The sequence below is a fragment of the Epinephelus lanceolatus genome, chromosome 16 (genome assembly GCF_041903045.1).
Source record: "Epinephelus lanceolatus isolate andai-2023 chromosome 16, ASM4190304v1, whole genome shotgun sequence".
NCBI lineage: Eukaryota > Metazoa > Chordata > Actinopteri > Perciformes > Serranidae > Epinephelus > Epinephelus lanceolatus.
The window spans coordinates 43,829,533-43,851,598 of record NC_135749.1 but is presented as its reverse complement, the minus strand read 5'-3'; the positions used below and the strand labels follow the sequence as shown (position 1 = coordinate 43,851,598).

General features: G+C 41.5%; 1 protein-coding gene across 2 annotated transcripts in view; it reads right to left on the bottom strand.

Moving 5' to 3' along the window:
• The window catches only part of LOC117263494 (uncharacterized), a 68,395-nt gene that overhangs the window by 5,066 nt on the left and 41,263 nt on the right, over positions 1-22,066 (bottom strand). Inside the window, exon 2 of one of the 2 annotated variants that reach the window (XM_078176144.1) lies at positions 14,770-15,159. In XM_078176144.1, coding sequence (XP_078032270.1) covers positions 14,770-15,159 — 390 coding nt within the window. Of the gene's footprint in view, positions 1-6,407; positions 15,160-22,066 lie in introns of those variants that run through there. The other variant, XM_033636897.2, reaches the window with a different exon arrangement.

Sequence of the window (22,066 nt, the reverse complement as noted above, 5' to 3'; positions counted from 1 at the left end):
CTCAAGATGTGTGTAAGAAGATGTGATGGTCAATGGTATCAAATGCAGCACTAAGATCTAACAAGACCAGAACAGAGGCAAGTCCTTTGTCTGAGGCAACCAAGAGATCATTTGTGACTTTCACCAGTGCTGTCTCTGTGCTATGATGTGCTCCAAAACCTGACTGAAAATCCTTGTATAGGCTGTTGTTTCAAAGGAAGTCACATAACTGGTTGGCTGCTGCTTCCTCAAGGATCTTAGAGAGAAAAGAAAGGTTAGATATAGGTCTATAGTTTGCTAAAACCTCTGGATCAAGAGTAGGCTTTTTAAGAAGTAGTTTAATTATGGCTCCTTTAAAGGACTGTGGTACATATCCTGTTCATAGAGACAGGTTGATCATATCTAGTAGAGATGAGTTAATTAAAGGAAAAAATTCTTTGAGCAGCAACATTACCAGCAACTAGGGTCTATCCTGCTATGTTGAATCTGCAGTCTCAACCCAACATCTCCATATTAGCCTCTTTTGTGGAAAAAACCTGTGGGAATTAGGGTGTAATAAAGACATGTTGGGTGTATACTGCAATGTTGGGTCTGACCAATATCTTTGTATGGACCCACCAACTCAGTATTAGTCCCTTATAATTTTGTAGTCATGCTTCTTCTGCTAAAGTGTCATCCTCCTCCCACCTAAGACTTTATGTGAAAGTGCTTAAGGGACTTTTGCCTGCAAGCATTACCAATAAGCAGGGGCGCAGATGGGATTTTTGAACTGGGGGGACCAAGCTGTCAGCAAATTATTTCAACTCAAGGAGTTATTTTTGTGTAATTTGGACTTTAACTAGCGCTCAAGTACTTACTTTCGTAATAACTTATGGGCCAATGGTTTGCACTCAAAAGCCATTGGAGAATTTTTATTTGAAATCATGCATAATGTTGAAAATCCCCACCTCCTTCCCCCTCACATCAATGGAGGGCGGAGTCCTGGAGTCTATTTAGGCAGCCAGCTCACCTGTGTGAATCCTTTTCCCTGTCCAGCTACTCAAAGCCTAGTAATCCAGTGGCTACTATACTTCATGGAACCAGTCGTCATCCTCAAAGCAAAGCTCAGCAACATTCAACTGAGACTGCTGCACATCGTAGCCAGACATGCCCTTATTGTGGTGTCCTTGGCCATCATATAAGTGTCTGTCCCGATTTTCGTCAGTTGTCAAGGGATGCTGTCAAGAGGTGGATCCAAGAGAAAGGACGTTGCTGGAAATGTGCTTGTGAACACAGAGCCCTGAATGTGATTTAAAGAAACACTGCCCAAAGTGCAACCCCAGTTCTGGGCCCTTCCTTGAGGGGTGTTCTGCTGCGCTTCCGTCAGCATTCTGTTGCCATCTCTAGTGATATTAAAGGCATGTTTCACCAGGTCAGATTGCTGGCTGAGGACAGACCATTTCTCCGTTTCATATGAAGGGATATGCGACGTGAGGAACCAGTGGAGGCTTAGGAGTGGCAGGTCCTGCCATTCAGGACCACATGTAGTCCTTTTTGTGCCACATATGCTCTTCAGCGACATGTGAAGGATGGGGGAGAGGAAGACATCGAAACATCGGTTCTGCAGTCCTTCTATTTGGACAATTGTCTGCAGAGTTTTCCCACTGAAGAGCAGGCTAGAAGTCTCCTTGACCGCCTCCAGGCATGGCTCGCCTCTGGTGGCTTTGAGATCCGACAATGGATCAGTAACCTCTCTTCAGTAGTTCAGCACCTTCCCGAAGAGGCTCGATCAGAGAACAGTGAAATGTGGCTCATCCAAGACCGCACTGACCCATGGGAAGGAGCATGGAGTTTAATGTGGCATTGCTCTTCGGACATCTTGGGATACAAACACAGACCAGTTAATTATCACCCTCTTACCCTTTGCAATGTGTACTGGATATTGGCCATGCAATATGATCCCCTGGGGTTCATCATCCCATTTACCACCCGAGCAAAAGTTCTTTTACAGAAACTGTGGTTTAAGGAGCTGGACTGGGATGACCCCGGCCTTCCTGATGCTTTTGTGAAGGCCTGGACGGTATGGGAGGATGAGCTTCCACACTTGGCCAAGATTAGACTCCCAAGATGTTATGGACTCACAGAGGACCAAGATCCTTCAATGAGCAGAGAATTGCATGTGTTCTGTGATGCCTCTGAAGCAGTATATGGCTCTGTTGCATATTTGAGGACAGTGGACTCTAATTGACAGGTTCATGTCTCTTTTGTCATGGCACGTTCAAGAGTGGCACCAAGACAGCAGATCACTATACCCTGCCGAGAACTGTGTGCTTCTCTCACTGGAGCCCAATTAGCAAGGATGTTGAAAACAGAGTTGACTCCCCCTCTCCACCGTCTAGTGATGTGGACAGACTCCACTACCGTTCTAACCTGGCTGCAATTAGAGTCCTGCCAGTACAAGATATGCGATGGAATCAGGGCCCTCCTTTCCTGTACTTACCTCCTCATCAGTGGCCCTTAAATCCCTCCTCACCGTCTACTGATGCAGCCACAGAGTTGAGGAAGTCTGCCTTTTGTGGTACAGCGCATGTACTGCCAGTTAATGTTCCCCCAAACCTACTGCAGTTCCAGTGCTGGGAGGATTCGGTGGTTGGCACCTCTCAACACGTCTCTTCATCCTTGGCTGCAAATTCTCAGCCCCCTGAGAGATCCTATGTGGAAACTCTCCTCCTCCAGCATGCACAACGGGAGTTTCCCAGAAGAATATGCTCTGTTACAGGCTAACAAACCCATTTCAAAGCAAAGTCCCCTGAATAACTTGGTCCCTGAGTTTGATCATACCACAAACCTAATCAGAGAGGGAGGTCGGCTGCGCAAGAGTGAGGATCTGGACTATAGCAATATGCACCCTGTGGTCTTGGATCCAAAATAATATATCACACAGCTATCACCCAGAGAGAGTTTTTGCCAGCCTAAGGAGGAACTATTGGATCTTGCGAGGGAGACAAGCAATAAGGAAACATCAACATTCATGTATGACTGTAAGAAATGGAAAGCGAAAACCCTGATTCCTCAGATGGCTGACTTGCCACCATCTCACCTGCGGCTTTTCAAGCCTCCCTTCTGGTCCACGGGGATGGATTGCTTTGGCTCCTTCTTCTTCGAAGTTGATGACCCTCACATCAATGGAGGGTGGAGCCCTGGAGTCTATTTAGGCAGCCAGCTCACCTGTGTGAATCCTTTTCCCTGCCTGAGAACAAAGGAGCTGGCTGGCCTCATCCTCACTCATCCCCAATAGTTTGAGCTGGGTATTTGATGTGAGTTATTGCTTTTATTCCACACACTATTAGTATATGTAATAGTTAAATCAATTATATATATATACACACACACTAAGTTCTACCTCTTACTAAGTTGAGCGGTGTTTTGTTTAGATTAAATCTCTTCTGTTTATTTGTTAATTGATCCTTATGTTTGAGTTGTGTGGATTAATATTTAGCTGTTTTTTTCAATTCCTCCTTTTTCATCAGAACTCAACCAGCTTAAACAATAAATGAACATGAACTGGATCCTCTCTCTTTGTGTATTGTTCTGACCAACAACCCATTGCGTTGATCCACCATAACCACGAACCAGTCACTTTACTCCTTGCCAAATCAGTATTTTACAGATAAACAATAATGAACATTGTTAAACAAAGGACTACCTGATCAACACTAGCCATATATGATGGAACTGTTATTTGTCTGGAATGCCACCAATCACCCACCCAATGGAATCACCCACCAAAATGTCATGCCTTATGAAAAATGTTTTATTTAAACATTTTTGTATGAGTTGTAGTGTAAAAAACATCATATTTACATAAATAAAAATAGGTATGTATATTGTTCTTCACATTTTAAATGACAGAAGTAGTATTTTTAGGAATAACTTATTGTGCAGCCAAACAAATTTACTGCTTAGAAGCAGACTCAAAAGGACCCAAAAACATCTATCTTCCTTTCATTACCCTGAACATACTGCTGGGCAATTTCTTGTCTGTCCAGTCTGTCAAGCCTCTCTTGGTGAATGTGGCACACAGCAATGCCATTGAGTCTTTTTTGAGTCATGGTAGATCGCAACCAAGTTTTCAATCTGTGTATCCCACTAAACTGTGCTCTGCAATCTCACTAGTGTCTCTACCTGATCAAACAGGCCATGGACTTCAGGGGGCAAGTCTTCCTCTTTCAGTTCAAGATATGTGAAAACTGCTGCATCATTTGTAATGGGTGTCAGGAGTGAGTTTTCCAGTTCTTTTAATGTTTGAATGTCTGGTTGCATAAACCTCTCAGTAAATTGTACATCTACTGTAGAACTCTACTCTGCGAAAATCCACAGCTGATCCAGGTGTGTATGCAGGAACCTGCCCCGAATATCGTTTAGGAGGCCTATGTGTGCGGGGTGGAACAATGGGCCCTAGAGACAGATTGCCACACCTGTCCTCTGCCTCCTTAAAGACTGCCTCAAAGTGTTCTGTGTTTCTTTTAAATTTCAAGCTGTCTTGGACCAAGGAGATTGCAGAGAGCATGCCCTCCATTGTCTGAATCTTATTCTGGAGAGCTGTGTTTAGACTTAAGCCCTCTGCCTGGCTTGCAGACTCAGAATGACTTGCAGCCATCTCATCTAGTGCACTTAGTACCATCCCATATTGGCTGAGAACAGTATTGATAGCAGGTGAGCGTACAGTCCACCTCGTGGGACATAAAGGCCTGATGGACAGGGCTGGCCTGTCCCCTTCAGCTGCAACAATGGCTTTAATGGCTTGTCTTTCACCTTACCAGACTACCCAAAAAATGTGCCAAGGTCATGTATCCAGTCGAGTGCATTTCGCACAACACACAAGGCTGAGCAAGCTTATTGTTTAACTAAATTGACACACTGTGCTCCACAATGTATATATCGTGCTAATGGCTGTGCTCGCTGAATAACATCCTGTGCACCTGAGTACTTTCCAGCCATATTCGAAGCTTCATCATGTGCCTGATCTCTGAGGCCTGATATTGGCAAATTCAGCCTCAACGGAACATCCGAAATGATCCTGGCAAGGTTTTCACCTGTTGAAGGAGTTGCTTCATACAACCCTACAAAGTCTTTGTGCACCAGCAAATCAGTGTCAACATAATGTAGGCACATCGCCTCCTGCTCAACACCAGAGACATCCCTTGTCCCATCCATAATAATGGAATACTGCAATACTGGCAAGGACCGGATCTCATCTGCAATTTTCCTAATAAGTGATGAACTCATCAAATTTATCCGCTCATTTTGACAATCCCAAGATGTGTACACCCCCCTCTTTGCAGATAACCACCAACTGAATGACTGATTATCTTTAGCTTTGTATTTCAGAAGCTGGTCAAGGTTACCTTGATGATGTTCATGCCCTCTAAAGGCCAATCCCTGACTCGCCAGAAACATCTCACACCCTATTATTTTTAACAGGCTAGCTCTGTTTTCTGCCTGCTGTGTACTGCACTGCTCAACTGTGTAGTAACTGGCCTGTTTTCATATGCAGCAGTTGTAACAGCCAGTTTGTGACCCTCTGATTTCTCATGCATGTGTAACCCCCATAAATTTAACACATTTAATGTTATTGTTTAAGTTCATTTGTTTATGGTTGATTACACATAGTATAAGACAAATTACAGTTATAGTTACATTTCAGTTTATTTTGTATATACATAAATTCTTATTTAACCTATAGTTATTTACATTTCATACATATTCAGTGCAATTAAATAAATATTGCTGTTGTTGCATTTGACTTGCTGTTTTTTGGAGATACTTACGGTTACGGTAACTTAAGTTTTTTTACAAGTTTTTTTTGTTTGCCGAGGGGTGAAAGGAGAATCAATATTTGAAGTTGTTTAATTCTCCCAATGGTTTTCTTTTGTTAGTCACTTCCTGAAGAAGAGGATGATGCCGCAGATTCGCAGTGAGCAGGAGGTGTATCTAGGATTCATGCTGTAGCTTGAGAGTGAGCGAGACAGAGAGAGTCAAGTGAATGTTCTGAGACGCGTTGGATTTCCACTTAAAGAATCAGATAAGCTCGAGCAAAAAGATTAAAACACCTAAAAAGGGGCCCCTAAATAACAAAACTGAACCGTCTACATAACTAAACTGAACGACCTACGTAACCAAACTGAACTACCTAACTAACTAAACTGGATCTGACTTGTTGACTAAAAGAAGAAGAGACACACTGACCTAACTTAACAGAACTGGATTTGCAAAGAAAAGAAAGACATTTACCTTGGGAGTGAATTCAAAAGGATTGTAAAGGAAACCGTGACACTACCTAAAGGAAAAAACTGTAAAGGTGGACTCTTTAATTTCATCTTTGTGTTTTGTTTGATATTGGAGTTGAGAGGCTGCAGGGTGGTGTATTTCAGTTCCCAGTTATCCCATTTTATTTTTTTTGATTGAGAAATCTAAGCTAAAATCCTAAGAAAGAGGGAGAAATCTTGATTTATTGATTTATTTTTCTTTTTTTCATCAATTCTGTTTCCATTACATGGCATTCATGTTTTGCTTACCATCCTCCTTACTGGGCCTATTCATGTAACTATTTACATTCATCTAACTATTTACTTAACAATTGGCTCATTCCAAGTAGTGGTTACACATGGAAAATGTAGCAAGTGCTTTTTTCCAGTTTTTAAATCCAGTATCGACAAAAGCTAGGTCTATACTCTTGGCTTGTGCTGGTTTCCCTGTCTTAAAATATTCAGAGCAGTGAGAACACAGAACAACATCAGTACTCATACTAACAAGCAGCCAGGGATACTTCTCATACCATGCTTTTTGGAATGTCATTGTCCGGTCTTTGAGTACTTGTTTTTGCAAAACTTTAGGGTCAGGTTGATTTGGCTTTGTATATGTCATTATCATGTCAACTTTCTCTCCCCCTGTGTTGCCTCCTGTCCCTCCTTGTTCTGTCCCTGCTTCTTCTGTCTGTATTCCTACTGTCTCTCCTTCCTCATGCAGTCTTGTTCTACTGTGGCTGACCCTTGGCAGATCCTCTCTTGACTGACTAGGGCCTGCCTCACTGTCATCAGGAATTGCCTGCAGACCTGGAGGATAATGTTAACATTTTAAATCTTATTTTTTATTTCACTTAACAGTTTCTTATCAAAATAACATTATACATAAAAATTAAAAAGCAACATTAAAGTTATTCACCTACAGCCTAAAAAGTATTTTATTTTAGATTTAGCCTACTTCAGGTAAGAGCAAATGCTGTTTATCATTGTTAGACTAGCTAGTCAACATGATTACAAAAGGATTATCTGCCACATCTGAGAAAGTCAACAGGCAACAGGTGTAGGATAGACTACTTATATAGTTTGTTTCTGGAAAAAGCGCTCTGATTGTTTTTTGTTTTTTTTTTGTCTTCATTTTGCTTCTTCATTGAATTGAAATGACCCGCTCTTTCATAGTAGACAGCAAGCGGCCACAAATGTTATCAGGACCATAGCTTTCATTTGGTTTAAGGGAACAGAAGGATTTTTCAACGTCCTTCTGGGAAATAAAAAAGTGCTGATTGTCACTCACTTTATGACTCACTTCCTGTATTTCCTGACTAAAATCAAAAGCATCAAAACGTGTATAAAAACAGTTAAGTGCATTTGCAAATTCAATGTCTGACTCAAAGCCATCAAAAGAGATGATACTGCTGGTTTTAGAGTGTTTTCTTTCATGCTAGACCAAGCAGATCCAAGAGTATTCATAGCCATCTTGTTCTCCAGCTTCCATTTGTAGTCCTGCTTTGCTTTTGCTTTTCTCTTGGCCTGTATACAAGCCTTAACTGACCTAGTGACCCATGGCTTATTGTTGGGAAACACTTTTACACGCCTGCAGGGAATGATCATGTCCCGTCTGGTTGGACAGGTTACATATTGATAAAAGTCAGGTAGTGTCTTTTTAAGGGAGACATGGTTGAAATCACCCAGTATGAAGATCGGTGCATCAGGTGAGACAGATTGCAGTTTCTGCACCACATCATGGATGACACTGCAGGCAGAAGAGGCATTGGCATGCGGACGTTTCCCTGAAGTTCGTCCATCTTATTCCGGAGGGACTGGGCGTTCCCCAGGATCATCGAAGGCAGGGGAACCCGGTTGAGCCTCAGCTTCCTCATGCGTAACCGCACACTTCCCCTCTTTCCTCGCTTCCTCCTTCGGCTTCTCTCCCTCCGTTTATCACCACCAGTTCTTGTGTTAGGCAGTTTAAGGATGTGATCCGGAATCTGTGTCGTTATATCTGACACGTCAGCCGGCACTATGTATTTAAGTTGGAGCAGTTCATTTCTACTATACAGCAGCCTATCACCGCTAACAGTCCAGCTGTCATTCAGGACGAGCAGGAGAAACAGTAGCCAGAAACACACCGTAGGGCGAAGAAAGTCCATTTTCGCCACGCTGTCTATCAAGACTCCACAAGGAGTGTAAAGCAGAACATGAAACAACTTACAAACAACTAAAAACAACAAACAAATAAAAATACGGGGACGCCAAACTCTCTGACGGGTCGCTGCGTGCGCATGCGCCCCGAGACCCAAATAGTCTCTAAATGCAATAATAACCCTCAATCCTGCAAAAAAAACTATATGCAATATACTGTTTTTATGCAATGACTGGGTGCGTATGACTGTGTGTTTGTTATGTATGCTGCTAATGTTGTTATGTGTTTATAATTATCCTTTTTTAGATTTTTAATAGACTCAATGATGCACTGACTGGAGAGCACTTTAAATGTCGTTTCACTTGTGACAATGACAATAAAGACCTATTCTGTTCAAGTGGGTCCGTACTGAGATGTTGGCATTTGGTTTTAGGGAGATCTTGGGTCCGTACTGAGATGTAGGCATTTGGTCTTAGGGAGATCTTGGGTCTGTACTGAGATGTTGGCTACACTGTGGGCATTTTGGGCTTCATTGTGTAGATATTGGGTGTCATGAAAAAGTCCACTGCCCCCCTTAACTTTTGTAGGTACTGCAAGATTTTCAGCTTTTGACAGGGATGTTGTAGAAGCACCTTTTTTTCCCAAAATGCTGAGAAAAATCCCAGGAGGTCGGAGCTGCGGTCAAAAATTTTTTAGGACCTCATGAAAAGGGTCAAAAATAGGGTCAAAGGACACCCAACTTTGAAATCCACTTTTGCAGTTTTAATATCCAACTTCGCAGTACTAACCGAATACCGGACCCTAAGTAGGGTTAGCATCTTGCTGGCAGCACACAGGCTACAATCAATCAGTCAATCAATTTTATTTATAAAGCCCAATATCACAAATCACAATTTGCCTCACAGGGCTTTACAGCATACGACATCCCTCTGTCCTTTGGACCCTCACAGCGGATAAGGAAAAACTCCCCCAAAAAAACCCTTTAACGGGGAAAAAAAACGGTAGAAACCTCAGGAAGAGCAACTGAGGAGGGATCCCTCTTCCAGGACGGACAGACGTGCAATAGATGTTGTACAGAACAGATCTACTTCATAAATTAACAGTAATCTGTATGACACAATGAGACAGAAAGAGAGAGAGAGACAGAGAGAGATGCAGGACAGGCGGTAATGACAGTAGCTTACAACAACAGTAATGAAAGTAATAATAATATAATTAATAATAATATATTAATATCTGATAGTATACATGTGTGACAATAATCATATGTGTATAATAACAGTAGAAGTATGACTAATGATAACAGCAGCAGCAGGAGGCATCTGACAGGACCACGGCAGCAGCACAACCACCTGAGAGACAGTGGAGCACAAAGGCTCCGGAGAAGAAGCCGAGTTAGTGACATCCAGAATGGCTGAGTTAGCAAGATGCAGTAATAGGACATGAGAGAGAGAGAGAGAGAGAGAGAGAGAGAGAGAGAGAGAGAGAGAGAAGGAGAGAAGATGCCCGGTGTATTTTAGGGGGTCCACCGGCAGACTAGGCCTAAGTCAGCCTAACTAGGGGCTGGTACAAGGCAAGCCTGAGCCAGCCAACTATAAACTTTATCAAAGAGGAAAGTCTTAAGTCTAGTCTTAAATGTGGAGACGGTGTCTGCCTCCCGGACCGCAACAGGAAGATGATTCCACAGGAGAGGAGCCTGATAGCTGAACGCTCTGGCTCCTGATCTACTTTTGGAGACTTTAGGGACCACGAGTAACCCTGCATTCTCAGAGTGTAGAGTTCTGGTGGGATAATATGGCACTATGAGCTCTCTAAGATATGACGGAGCTTGACCATTTAGAGTTTTATAAATTAACAGCAGGATTTTAAATTCAATTCTGGATTTTACAGGGAGCCAGTGCAGAGAAGCTAAAACAGGAGAAATATGATCTTGTTTCTTAGTTCCTGTTAGTACACGTGCTGCTGTATTCTGAATTAACTGGAGAGTTTTTAAGGACTTAATAGAGCTACCTGATAATAGGGAGTTACAGTAATCCAGCCTAGAGGTAACAAAAGCGTGGACCAATTTTTCTGCATCTTTTCGAGTCAGGATAGGCCTAATTTTCGCAATATTACGCAGATGAAAAAATGCAGTCCGTGAGGTTTGTTTTAAATGAGAATTAAAAGACAAATCTTGATCAAATGTTACTCCGAGGTTTCTTACGGTAGTGCTAGAGGCCAGAGCAATGCCATCTACAGAGTGTTCCAGTCTCTGTAGCAGAATTTGATGGTCAATTGTGTCAAACGCCGCACTAAGATCTAATAAAACAGTACAGAGACAAGTCCTTTGTCTGAAGCAATCAAAAGGTCATTTGTAATTTTAACTAGTGGTGTCTCAGTGCTATTTGATAACAACAAACATAGTTCCATAATTATGACATTTTATATGAAATATCACGTGTTAAAATTATGTCTTCTTTTTAACCACATTTCACCTACCAGTGCAAGATGACTTTGATATACCTGCACATTTATCAATATTGTCTTTCATTTGACCAACAGCTGAGCAAATGATCAAAATAATTAAACAAATTTGTAATTTTGACATATTGATGCTGTAACCACAATTTAGCTGGTTGAAAGGAGGGTGAAAAGAGGTCCTCAATGTTCAATTAGGCAAATTATCACCCTGTTTTCAAATAGAATTTAATGCTGAGATCCTGGTTGGTGTTCACTGGGTATACCATAATCATATACACGTTACATGTCCACTGCATACGTAGGTGAAGACATGGTTAACTTAGTAAGAAGAGCCCTGAAGCCCCTGCCCTGAAGCCCCCGCCCGACCACAGCAATGCATCCACCAGTTAGATTAACAGTTACATGAGAATTTAATTTTAATTTTTTTATGTTTTTTTAAATTTTATATGCTTTATTAATCCCCGAGGGGAAATTCAATTTTTTACTCTGTCAATTACACACAGGTCCGAACACACACGCACAAACTGGACCTATACATGCACTAAGTGGAGAGATGTCAGAGTGGGCTGCCCATGACAGGCGCTACGAGCGGTTGGGGGTTCGGTGCCTTGCTCAGGGGCACCTCAGCAGTGCCCAGGAGGTGAACTGGCACCTCTCCAGCTACCAGTCCACGCTCCATATTTTGGTCCGGACGGGGACTTGAACAGGCGACCCTGCGGTTCCCAACCCAAGTCCCTATGGACTAAGCTACTGCCGCCCCAAGACAAAGACAAATGCAGAGGAAAATTAAACAGAAACTAATAGTATCTTTCTTCATGGTATTTTGTAACCGCCATAAAACAATCAAAAAACAACTTTGTATTCCTCTCATTCCAGCTTTGCAGTGCTGTCTCGCCTCACCAGCACTGTTTTCTGTTGCTTGCTCGTGCTCTCTTCTCGCTCGCCCCCTCTTTTATATTGATAACCTTTATTGTTATCAAATGAAGAGAGATGTCCTCTACTCTCTCTATCTGAATATATAGTTTCTCTGGATGGCATTACTCTGGCCTCTAGCACTATCATAAGAAACCTTGGAGTAATATTTGAACATTTAAAGATTTGACTTTTACCTCCCATATTAAACAAACATACTATCATATATTAATATATAGCTACTTACAACATATGCTACCACAAGTACTGTTATCATTGTTATCATATGATAACTAAAATTAATGTTATTGTAATTATTACTATATCCTCCTAAGACCCGGCAATTCATTTTCGTCCTCTGTGGGGGACATGAGTCTGAGACCTCTAAGTTAAACATCATTTATGCAATCTATTTGAGTCCCACCGTACTGTCAAGAGGACATCCTGGGCTTTCTAATGATGCCACAGTTGGGGGGGTGTGGCTAAGAGAGCACATGCACCCTCTTTTCAAAATGGCAGGAATCACAGCTTCCACATTTTATGGCATCAAGGGAGGAAAGTGATCAATTTTTTGCAGATATCATGTTTCTGTTGCTAATAATCAAATTGTTTCTTCAATATAAAAGTCTTAACTTCAATTTAGTAAGATTTCAGAAATGTACAATATTTTCAACCCTGTCAAAACACAACTTTTATTCAATGTCCTTTGTAGGGGACAGCGGGACTTGCTAACTTCTGTTTTTAACCAATTTCCATACTTCCAAAATTGTGAAGTGTATCAAATGTAACATGTTTTTGTGTGTTTCAAAGACAAAAAACTGCTTCCTGTTATACCATGCATGATCTGTTTCTACCGTTTTTTTCCCCGCATTAAAGGGTTTTTTTGGGTGAGTTTTTCCTGATCAGCTGTGAGGGTCCTAAGGACAGAGGGATGTCGTATGCTGTAAAGCGCTGTGAGACAAATTGTGATTTGTGATATTGGGCTTTATAAATAAAATTGATTGAAATTGATTGATCTGTTGTTAGTGCTGTGTGTGATGTGACCTAAACCCAGCTTTAGGTGACTATCAAGTGTGCAGAATGCAGTTTACTTAAAAAGCTCCACAATGAGATGTAACTTCTTAAAATGATGTTTTAGTGTTAAGATGTGTTTCCTTCATCTAACTGTTTTTTTTAAACATTTTTTATTGGATGCATTTAACTATTTTAAATGCTCATGAAATGAAAAGAAATTGGATTAATCTGTTTTAAGTGTACAGGAAATGAAAAGAAATGTAATTTATCTGTTAGAAAAAAACAAAATTTTACACCAAGCAAGACCCGATGTTCACTGTAAGGGACATTTGATAAAAAATAAATAAATAACATTCATGTTTGTTTTTTTTTGCTGTAACATGTTTCTTTCAACTACAATACTTAAACTATCTAAGAAAAATCTAAATATCAAAACCTTTTTTCTTCCGGGTCTCAGGAGGTTATTATAAATATACTATATTACTATATTAGTCATTACTGTCTGCCCTGCATCTCTCTCTGACTCAATTTCTCTCTCTGTCTCTCTTTATGTATCATTTTGTGATATGGATTACTGCAAATTTATTATGTTGATCTGTTCTGTACACATGACATTTGTCTGCACGTCCGTCCATCCTGGAAGAGGGATCCCTCCTCAGTTGCTCCTCCTGAGGTTTCTACCATTTTTTTCCCCGTTAAAGGTTTTTATTTTTTTAATTTTATTTTTTTGAGCTTTTACTTATTCGCTGTGAAGGACCAAAGGACAGAGGGATGCCGTATGCTTTAAAGCCCTCTGAGGCAAATTGGGATTTGTGATATTGGGCTTTATAAATAAAACTGAATTGAATTGAATTTGGATTCAAACTGTTTTGAAATATCAAGTTTGGAAGTTTGGCCGTCACCATCTTGGATTTTTGGAGCAGGACATAATGAGAGGGTGAGCTGTGAAGGAGCGAGGGGTGGATCTGACTCATACAATGCAACAACGCTTCACAGCCTGTCATTCAAAGTTGCCACGCCCTTAATAATGCATAATTTTAAGCCTTCATAACATTTAAATGTGTCAGTTATATATAAATTCAGCTCCTGCACAGTTGTCATGAATGTTTAAATTAGCTAAAGTGACCAAGACTGTTTTTGTACCAGGCTGTAAACATGTTTATTTCTGCTGTTGAGTTGGCCATTTTAGCACTGGCTTCTGGAGCCAGCCTCAAGTGGCCATGAAAGGAACTGCAGTTTTTGGCACTTCCGCGTTGGCTTCATTTTTCAGCCTCAGAGGTTGCCACTTGGGACAAAAGCAGAGCCCATGGCAACTGATATATGTTAGGGTAAAGGTTGTGCTTTGACCCTGCAGTCGAAAAGGTCTTTTCCATTATACAGAAAAGACCCTGAGCAGCTCTGAAACATGAAAAACCCAAGTCATTGCCACAGCTCAAGAAGGAACTAAGAGTTGAAATGCTTCAGAATCTCTGTCCTTGTCTTCAGGCAGTCAGGTGGAATTGACGGGCACTGTGGTCAGGCCTCTCCTCTGACATGGGTGTTTGTAGAAGCAGGACAGCTGGCTGAAGCGTCTGTCGCAAATGGAACACCAGTATGGCCTCTCGCCAGTGTGCGTCCGCAGATGCACCGTCAGGTTGCCCTTCTCCACGAAGCTGTGGCCGCAGAATGTGCAGGTGAACGGCTTCTCACCTGTGTGGCTGCGGACGTGCCGCACCAGTGTTGCCCTCCTGCCAAAGCTCTTGCCACAGACAGTGCATCCGTATGGCCGCTCACCCGAGTGGATCCTCATATGAGTTCTCAGGTTACCCCGCAGGGTAAAGCTCTGACCGCAGATGCCGCAGCGGAATGACGTCTCTCTGTGGACTCTGAGGTGAAGCTTTAGGTTCTCAGTGTGCTCCAGACGCTTCCCGCACAGGCTGCAGTCTCTCAAATGTGCTGCAGCATGAGTGAGCAGATAACTGATACTCTGGAAGGACTCACCACAAACTTTACAGCCGAACGCCGGCGCAGGCTGAGGTGACGCATCAGAGGAGCTCCTCACCTTCCTTCTGTCAGATGAACTTTGTCCCTCTGCTGCTGCCATCTCCTCCGATCTCCAGAGTCCTACAGCCTTGCTCCAGTGGTCTCCGCTGTCTTCTGTCTCAGAGGACTCGGCGAGGAATCCGCCATCACTCACAGCCTTTGAACCACCAGCTGGATCAAAGTCACCATTTGGTTCAGACACTCCACACTCACCACCAACTTCAGTTTTAATGTGAGCAGCCGAGGCAGTGCTGTCCGTGTCATCCACACGGTCAGTCTGTTGCAGTTGGACACTGAGGACCTGATCATCCGGGCAGGGTTTGATCCAGGAGGAAGCCTGCAGACGGTCTGAGGGGAGGCAGAAGACAAAAAGAAAAAGGTTTTTAGAAATAAATTAATAAATAAAACCGTTTCATGCCTCCAGTCTCCATAGTCTCATCAAAATCAGTGGTTTCCAACATGAGGGTCCTGACCCCCACTAAGGGTCACCAAAGAGTCAGAGGAAGTCAAAGGCCTTCTAGATTTTAAGGAGTGTAAGAAAACTTTTAAAAAATATATATATATGTATATATATATATATACATATATATATATATATATATATAGAAACCATTGGATTGTGTGGACATGCTGACGTATTGCGGTAAGCGAGTTGTGTCATTTCCGGTGTTTAGCGACAGTGGTAATTGTAATAAGTGTAGCTTATTTGCTGCGTTGGAGGCGAGGCTTAGTGAATTAGAAGCGCGGCTCCGCACCATGGAAAACCATTCAGTAGCTGTGGTAGTTAGCCAGCCCCCTGTAGCCGGTGTGGAGCCACATAGCACAGCCTTAGCCTCTACTAACTGTCATCCAGTAACTCACGTTCAGCCCGGAGGTTGGGTTACGGTTCGCCAGAAGCACAGCTCCAAGCCGAAACCCAGGGCTCACCACCAGCCTGTTCACGTTTCCAAACACTTTTCCCCACTCAGTGACACACCCGCTGAGGATAAAACTCTGGTTATTGGCAGCTCTATTCTGAGAAACGTGAAGTTAGCAACACCAGTGGCCATAGTCAAATGTATCCCTGGGGCCAGAGCGGGTGACATTGAATCTAATTTAAAACTGCTGGCTAAAGCTAAACGTAGATTCAGTAAGATTGTTATTCACGTCGGCGGCAATGACACCCGGTTACGCCAATCGGAGGTCACTAAAATTAATATTGCCTCGGTGTGTGAATATGCAAAAACGATGTCGGACTCCGTAGTTTTCTCTAGACCCCTCCCAAATCTGACCAGTGATGACATGTTTAGCCGCATGTCATCATTTAATCGCTGGCTGTCCAGGTGGTGTCCAGCAAACGATGTGGGTTTCGTTAATAATTGGCAAACTTTCTGGGGAAAACCTGGTCTTATTAGGAGAGACGGCATTCATCCCACTTTGGATGGAGCTGCTCTCATTTCTAGGAACCTGGCAAACTTTATTAGTAATTTAAATCCCTGACAACCCAGAGTTGAGACCAGGACTCAGAGACGCAGTCCTATACGCCTCTCTGAGCTTCTAGTTCAGTTACCCAGCCATAGTTTTCATAGTTTTATACAAACGGTGTCTGTCCCCTGACCACCTAAATTATTTAAATCTAAAATTAAACAAAGAGGAGTTGTGCATAACAACCTCATAAAAATTAAAACCTCTTCTGTGACAGAAAGACAAAACAGGAGAATTAAATGCGGACTGTTAAATATCAGGTCTCTATCGTCTAAAGCAGTGTTAGTAAACGAATTAATATCAGATAATCATATTGATTTACTCAGTCTCACTGAAACCTGGCTGTGTCAAGATGAATATGTTAGTCTAAATGAGTCCACTCCTCCCAGTCATAATAATACCCACATTCCTCGAGGCAGCGGCCGAGGAGGGGGAGTTGCAGCCATTTTTAACTCTAGTCTGTTAATCAGCCCTAAACCTAAACTAGATTATAATTCATTTGAAAGCCTTGTTCTTAGTCTTTTACATCCGACCTGGAAAACCTCGCAGCCACTTTTATTTGTTATAGTGTACCGTGCTCCTGGCCCATAGTCTGAATTTGTATCTGAATTCTCAGAGTTTTTATCCAGTTTAGTTCTTAAATCAGATGAAGTTATTATTGTAGGCGATTTTAACATTCATGTCGACGTTGATAATGACTCCCTGGCTACCGCGTTTATCTCATTATTAGACTCCATTGGCTTCAGTCAGGGTGTACATGAACCCACTCATTGTTTTAACCATACCCTCGATTTAGTTCTGACGTATGGAATTGAAATTGATAACCTAAAAGTCTTTCCACAGAATCCCTCGCTATCGGATCATTATGTGATTACTTTTGATTTCTTTTTACTCGATTACACGCCACTCAGCAACAGTTACTATACTAGATGTTTATCAGATAGTGCTGTCGCAAAATTTAAGGAAAAGATTACTCCGTCGTTAAATTCAATACCAAGTCCCTCAGTAACAGAGGTTTCCTGTACCGACTTTGATCATTTTGTCGATAGCGCCGTAGGCTCGCTGCGAACAACACTTGACTCTGTAGCTCCTCTTAAAAAGAAGTTAAAAAAGCAAAGAAAGTTCGCTCCTTGGTATAACTCTCAAACCCGTAAGTTAAAACAAATATCGCAAAAATTTGAAAGAAATTGGCGATTAACCAAACTGGAAGAATCTCATTTAATCTGGACAGACAGTCTCAAAACTTATAAGAGGGGCCTCTGCAATGCCAGAGCAAACTATTACTCAGCATTAATAGAAGACAATAAGAACAACCCCAGGTTTCTTTTCAGCACTGTAGCCAGGCTGACTGAGAGTCAAAGCTCTATTGAGCCTTGTGTTTTAGCCCTTAGCAGTAATGATATTATGAGCTTTTTTAATGACAAAATTCTAACTATTAGAGGCAAAATTCATGACCTCCTGTCCTCAGATAGTACCTATCTAACCTCAAACACAGCTGTAAAACCTAATATATATTTGGATTGCTTCTCCCCAAATCATCAACGTGTCTCTTAGACCCCATCCCAACTAGGCTACTTAAGGAGGTCTTTCCTTTAGTTAACACTCATATATTAGATATGATCAATATATCCTTATTAACAGGCTATGTACCACAGTCTTTTAAGGTAGCTGTAATTAAACCTCTACTAAAAAAGCCCACCCTGGAGTTAAAATTACAAATGACCTTCTGATTGCTTCAGACAAAGGACTTGTCTCTGTACTTGTTTTATTAGATCTTAGTGCGGCGTTTGACACAATTGACCATCAAATTCTACTGCAGAGACTGGATCACTTAATTGGCCTATAAGGTTCTGCACTGAGCTGGTTTAAATCTTATTTATCTGATCGTTTTCAGTTTGTTGACGTTCATAATGAATCATCCTTACGTACCAAAGTTTGTTTTGGAGTTCCGCAAGGTTCTGTGCTCGGACCAATCCTATTTACTCTATATATGCTTCCTTTAGGTAACATCATCAGAAATCACTCTGTAAATTTCCATTGTTATGCGGATGATACTCAGTTGTATTTATCGATGAAGCCAGAAGAAAGTAATCAATTAACTAAACTCCATAACTGCCTTAAAGACATAAAAACTTGGATGAGCACCAATTTCCTGATGTTAAATTCAGACAAAACTGAAGTTATTGTTCTTGGCCCCAAACAACTCAGAGACTCTTTATCTGATGACATAGTTTCTGTAGATGGCATTGCTCTGGCCTCTAGCACTACCTTAAGAAACCTCGGAGTAATATTTGATCAAGATTTGTCTTTTAATTCTCATTTAAAACAAACCTCATGAACTGCATTTTTTCATCTGCGTAATATTGCGAAAATTAGGCCTATCCTGACCCGAAAAGATGCAGAAAAATTGGTCCACGCTTTTGTTACCTCTAGGCTGGATTACTGTAACTCTCTATTATCAGGTAGCTCTAGTAAGTCCTTAAAAACTCTCCAGCTAATTCAGAATGCAGCAGCACGTGTACTAACAGGAACTAAGAAACAAGATCATATTTCTCCTGTTTTAGCTTCGCTGCACTGGCTCCCTGTAAAAACCAGAATTGAATTTAAAATCCTAAATCCTTATAAAACTCTAAATGGTCAAGCTCCGTCATATCTTAGAGAGCTCATAGTGCCATATTATCCCACCAGAACAATGCGCTCTGAGAACGCAGGGTTACTCGTGGTCCCTAAAGTCTCCAAAAGTAGATCAGGAGCCAGAGCCTTCAGCTATCAGGCTCCTCTCCTGTGGAATCATCTTCCTGTTACGGTCCGGGAGGCAGACACTATCTCCACATTTAAGACTAGACTTAAGACTTTCCTCTTTGATAAAGCTTATAGTTAGGGCTGGCTCAGGCTTGCCCTGTACCAGCCCCTAGTTAGGCTGACTTAGGCCTAGTCTGCCGGAGGACCCCCCTATAATACACCGGGCACCTTCTCTCCCTCTCTCTCTCTCTCTTTCTCTCTCTCGTATTCTATTACTGCATCTTGCTAACTCAGCCATTCTGGATGTCACTAACTCGGCTTCTTCTCCGGAGCCTTTGTGCTCCACTGTCTCTCATATTAACTCATATCGCAGCGGTGCCTGGACAGCGTGACGTGTGTGGTTGTGCTGCTGCCGTGGTCCTGCCAGATGCCTCCTGCTGCTGCTGCCATCATTAGTCATTAGTCATACTTCTAGTGTTATTATACACAAATGACTATTGTCACACATGTATACTGCCAGATATTAATACATACTTTCAACATATTGTACCACAGTAGCCAGAACTATAACTATAATATTATTACTTTCAATAATGTTGTAAGCTACTGTCATTACCTGCATCTCTCTCTCTCTCTCTCTCTCTTTCTCTTTCTCTCTCTCTCTCTGTCTCATTGTGTCATACGGATTACTGTTAATTTATTATGCTGATCTGTTCTGTACGACATCTATTGCACGTCTGTCTGTCCTGGAAGAGGAATCCCTCCTCAGTTGCTCTTCCTGAGGTTTCTACCGTTTTTTTTCCCCATTAAAGGGTTTTTTTTGGGGAGTTTTTCCTTATCCGCTGCGAGGGTCATAAGGACAGAGGGATGTCGTATGCTGTAAAGCCCTGTGAGGCAAATTGTGATTTGTGATATTGGGCTTTATAAATAAAATTGAATTGAAAAATTGAAATATATATACATATATATACACACATATATATATATATATATATATATATATATATATATATTCATATGCAGTAGGTCTATATCTCAGCATTTCACTTATTTCTGTGAAGAAAACTAAATGAAAATGTTATTTTTAAAGTTTAGATTATTATTCAAGATATAAACTTAAAGAAATCTCACAGTGGCCCAATGAAAAGAAGTTATATCCACAGAGCTGTCACTCATGGCCTCGCCCTGCTTTTAAAAAGTATGCAATTATAAAAAAACAAACAGCTAGAAAATTAATGGACAATTGTCAGTGAGAAGAAAACACTGAAATTGTCCAAAAAAAGAAGCCATTTGTATGATTGTTATTAATGAATACAAAAAATATATAACACAGATAGTTGTATAAAAGGCTTCTAAAGTAAGAGGAAAACTCATCTGTGATGTAATATTCACAGGAAATAATCTGCTCAAGATTTACTTGAATCTCTTTTTCTATTTTACAGAAACTTTCTGCAGTCATTGCATTCATTATTTGGGTTAATTGTTTAATTTATCAGTTGTTCTGTTCTGTTACTTTTAAGTATTAAATATAATATGAAATATCTATATAAAATATGTCACTGAGTCAGAGGTTATCAGACATTATGAGAAAATGTGGCAGTAGCTCAGTCCATAGGGACTTGGGTTGGGAACCGGAGGGTCGCCTGTTCGAGTCCCCGTCCGGACCAAATATGGAGCATGGACTGGTGGCTGGAGAGGTGCCAGTTCGCCTCCTGGGCAGTGAGGGGGCTGCTCTTGAGCAAGGCACCGAACCCCCCAACCGCTCAGGGCGCCTCACCAAGGGCAGCCCCCTCACTCTGACATCTCTCCACTTTGTGCATGTATAGGTCCTGTTGGTGCATGTGTGTGTTCGGACCTGTGTGTAATTGACAAGCAAGAGTGAAAACATTGAATTTCCCCTCAGGGGGATTAATAAAGTAAATAAACTTAAACTTAACTTAACTTAAACTTAAAACTTAAAAAAAGGAGTCCCTGAAGCAGGGGCATTAATACAGACAGTGCCGACACTAGAGCCCCTGGGGTGGAGGGACCCATAAGCCCCGTTTCCACCTAACACTTTTGGTATGGTAACTTAAGAACCAAAAGGACCCTTCAGACATGGTACGTAGACCCTAGCATTTCCACTGCAAACTGTACCCTTAAATGTGGGCAGGGTTGTTATCACTCACTGCTCCGTCCAGCACATACTGTATTTTCTCATTATCAGTGATACAGAGGGAAGTCTGCACTTCAAGAACGAGGCTGCACGCCGACATTTTCTGAACAAATTACAACAGGCTGCAGTGAGTCTCTCTCCATTGGATATTTAAAAATTGTGGGTTTGTGCATTTAGTCTTTCTAAGGCAAGCACAGGGGTTTAGTGTTGCCGTAGCCCAACGCTATGCGACCCTGTTCTTTCCTGCAAGTGAGGATTGAAATTTATGCAGTTCACATAACCCAGCCAAAATTAATACATATAAACGCTTTAAGATTCACTCATTACTAAAGTAATGGTCAAAGTTGTCATATGGAATATTTAAAGAGGCAACAGATAGGATTCGGGGTTTTTTTTTTAGCATTTTTTTTTTTTTTTTCAAACCTGTCTGCATTAGTCTTCGTAGCTTAGCGCCACAAAAGGGTGTAAGCTTTTTATGAAGATTGATGCACTGTTAATCTTGCAGTCAGGCACCCACCCTCCCTGGAGATTAGCCTATCAGCCTTTATTGGAAAAACTTCCTAATACGAGCCATAGAGGGCTGTGATACACTGTAGTGTGTCAAGGGGAAAGTAAGGGACAGACAGGGGGGACTGAGGGACAGGTGCTTAAGTCCTGAGTTATATAGCAACAGTGCATGCGGAGAAGAAGGAGAAAACAAACAAACAAGCAAACAAACAAACATACAAACAAAACAAAACAAAAACAAAAAAACAGAGGAGAAACAAGCAGTGTAGTTGATGTATTGTGGCCTTGAGGTTGTTGTGCTCCGTACAGATTACCAAAAATAAACAAATAAATGTATAATAAAGAGGAAAAAAAAACCAAAACAAAAGAGAAGTCTATACTGAACAC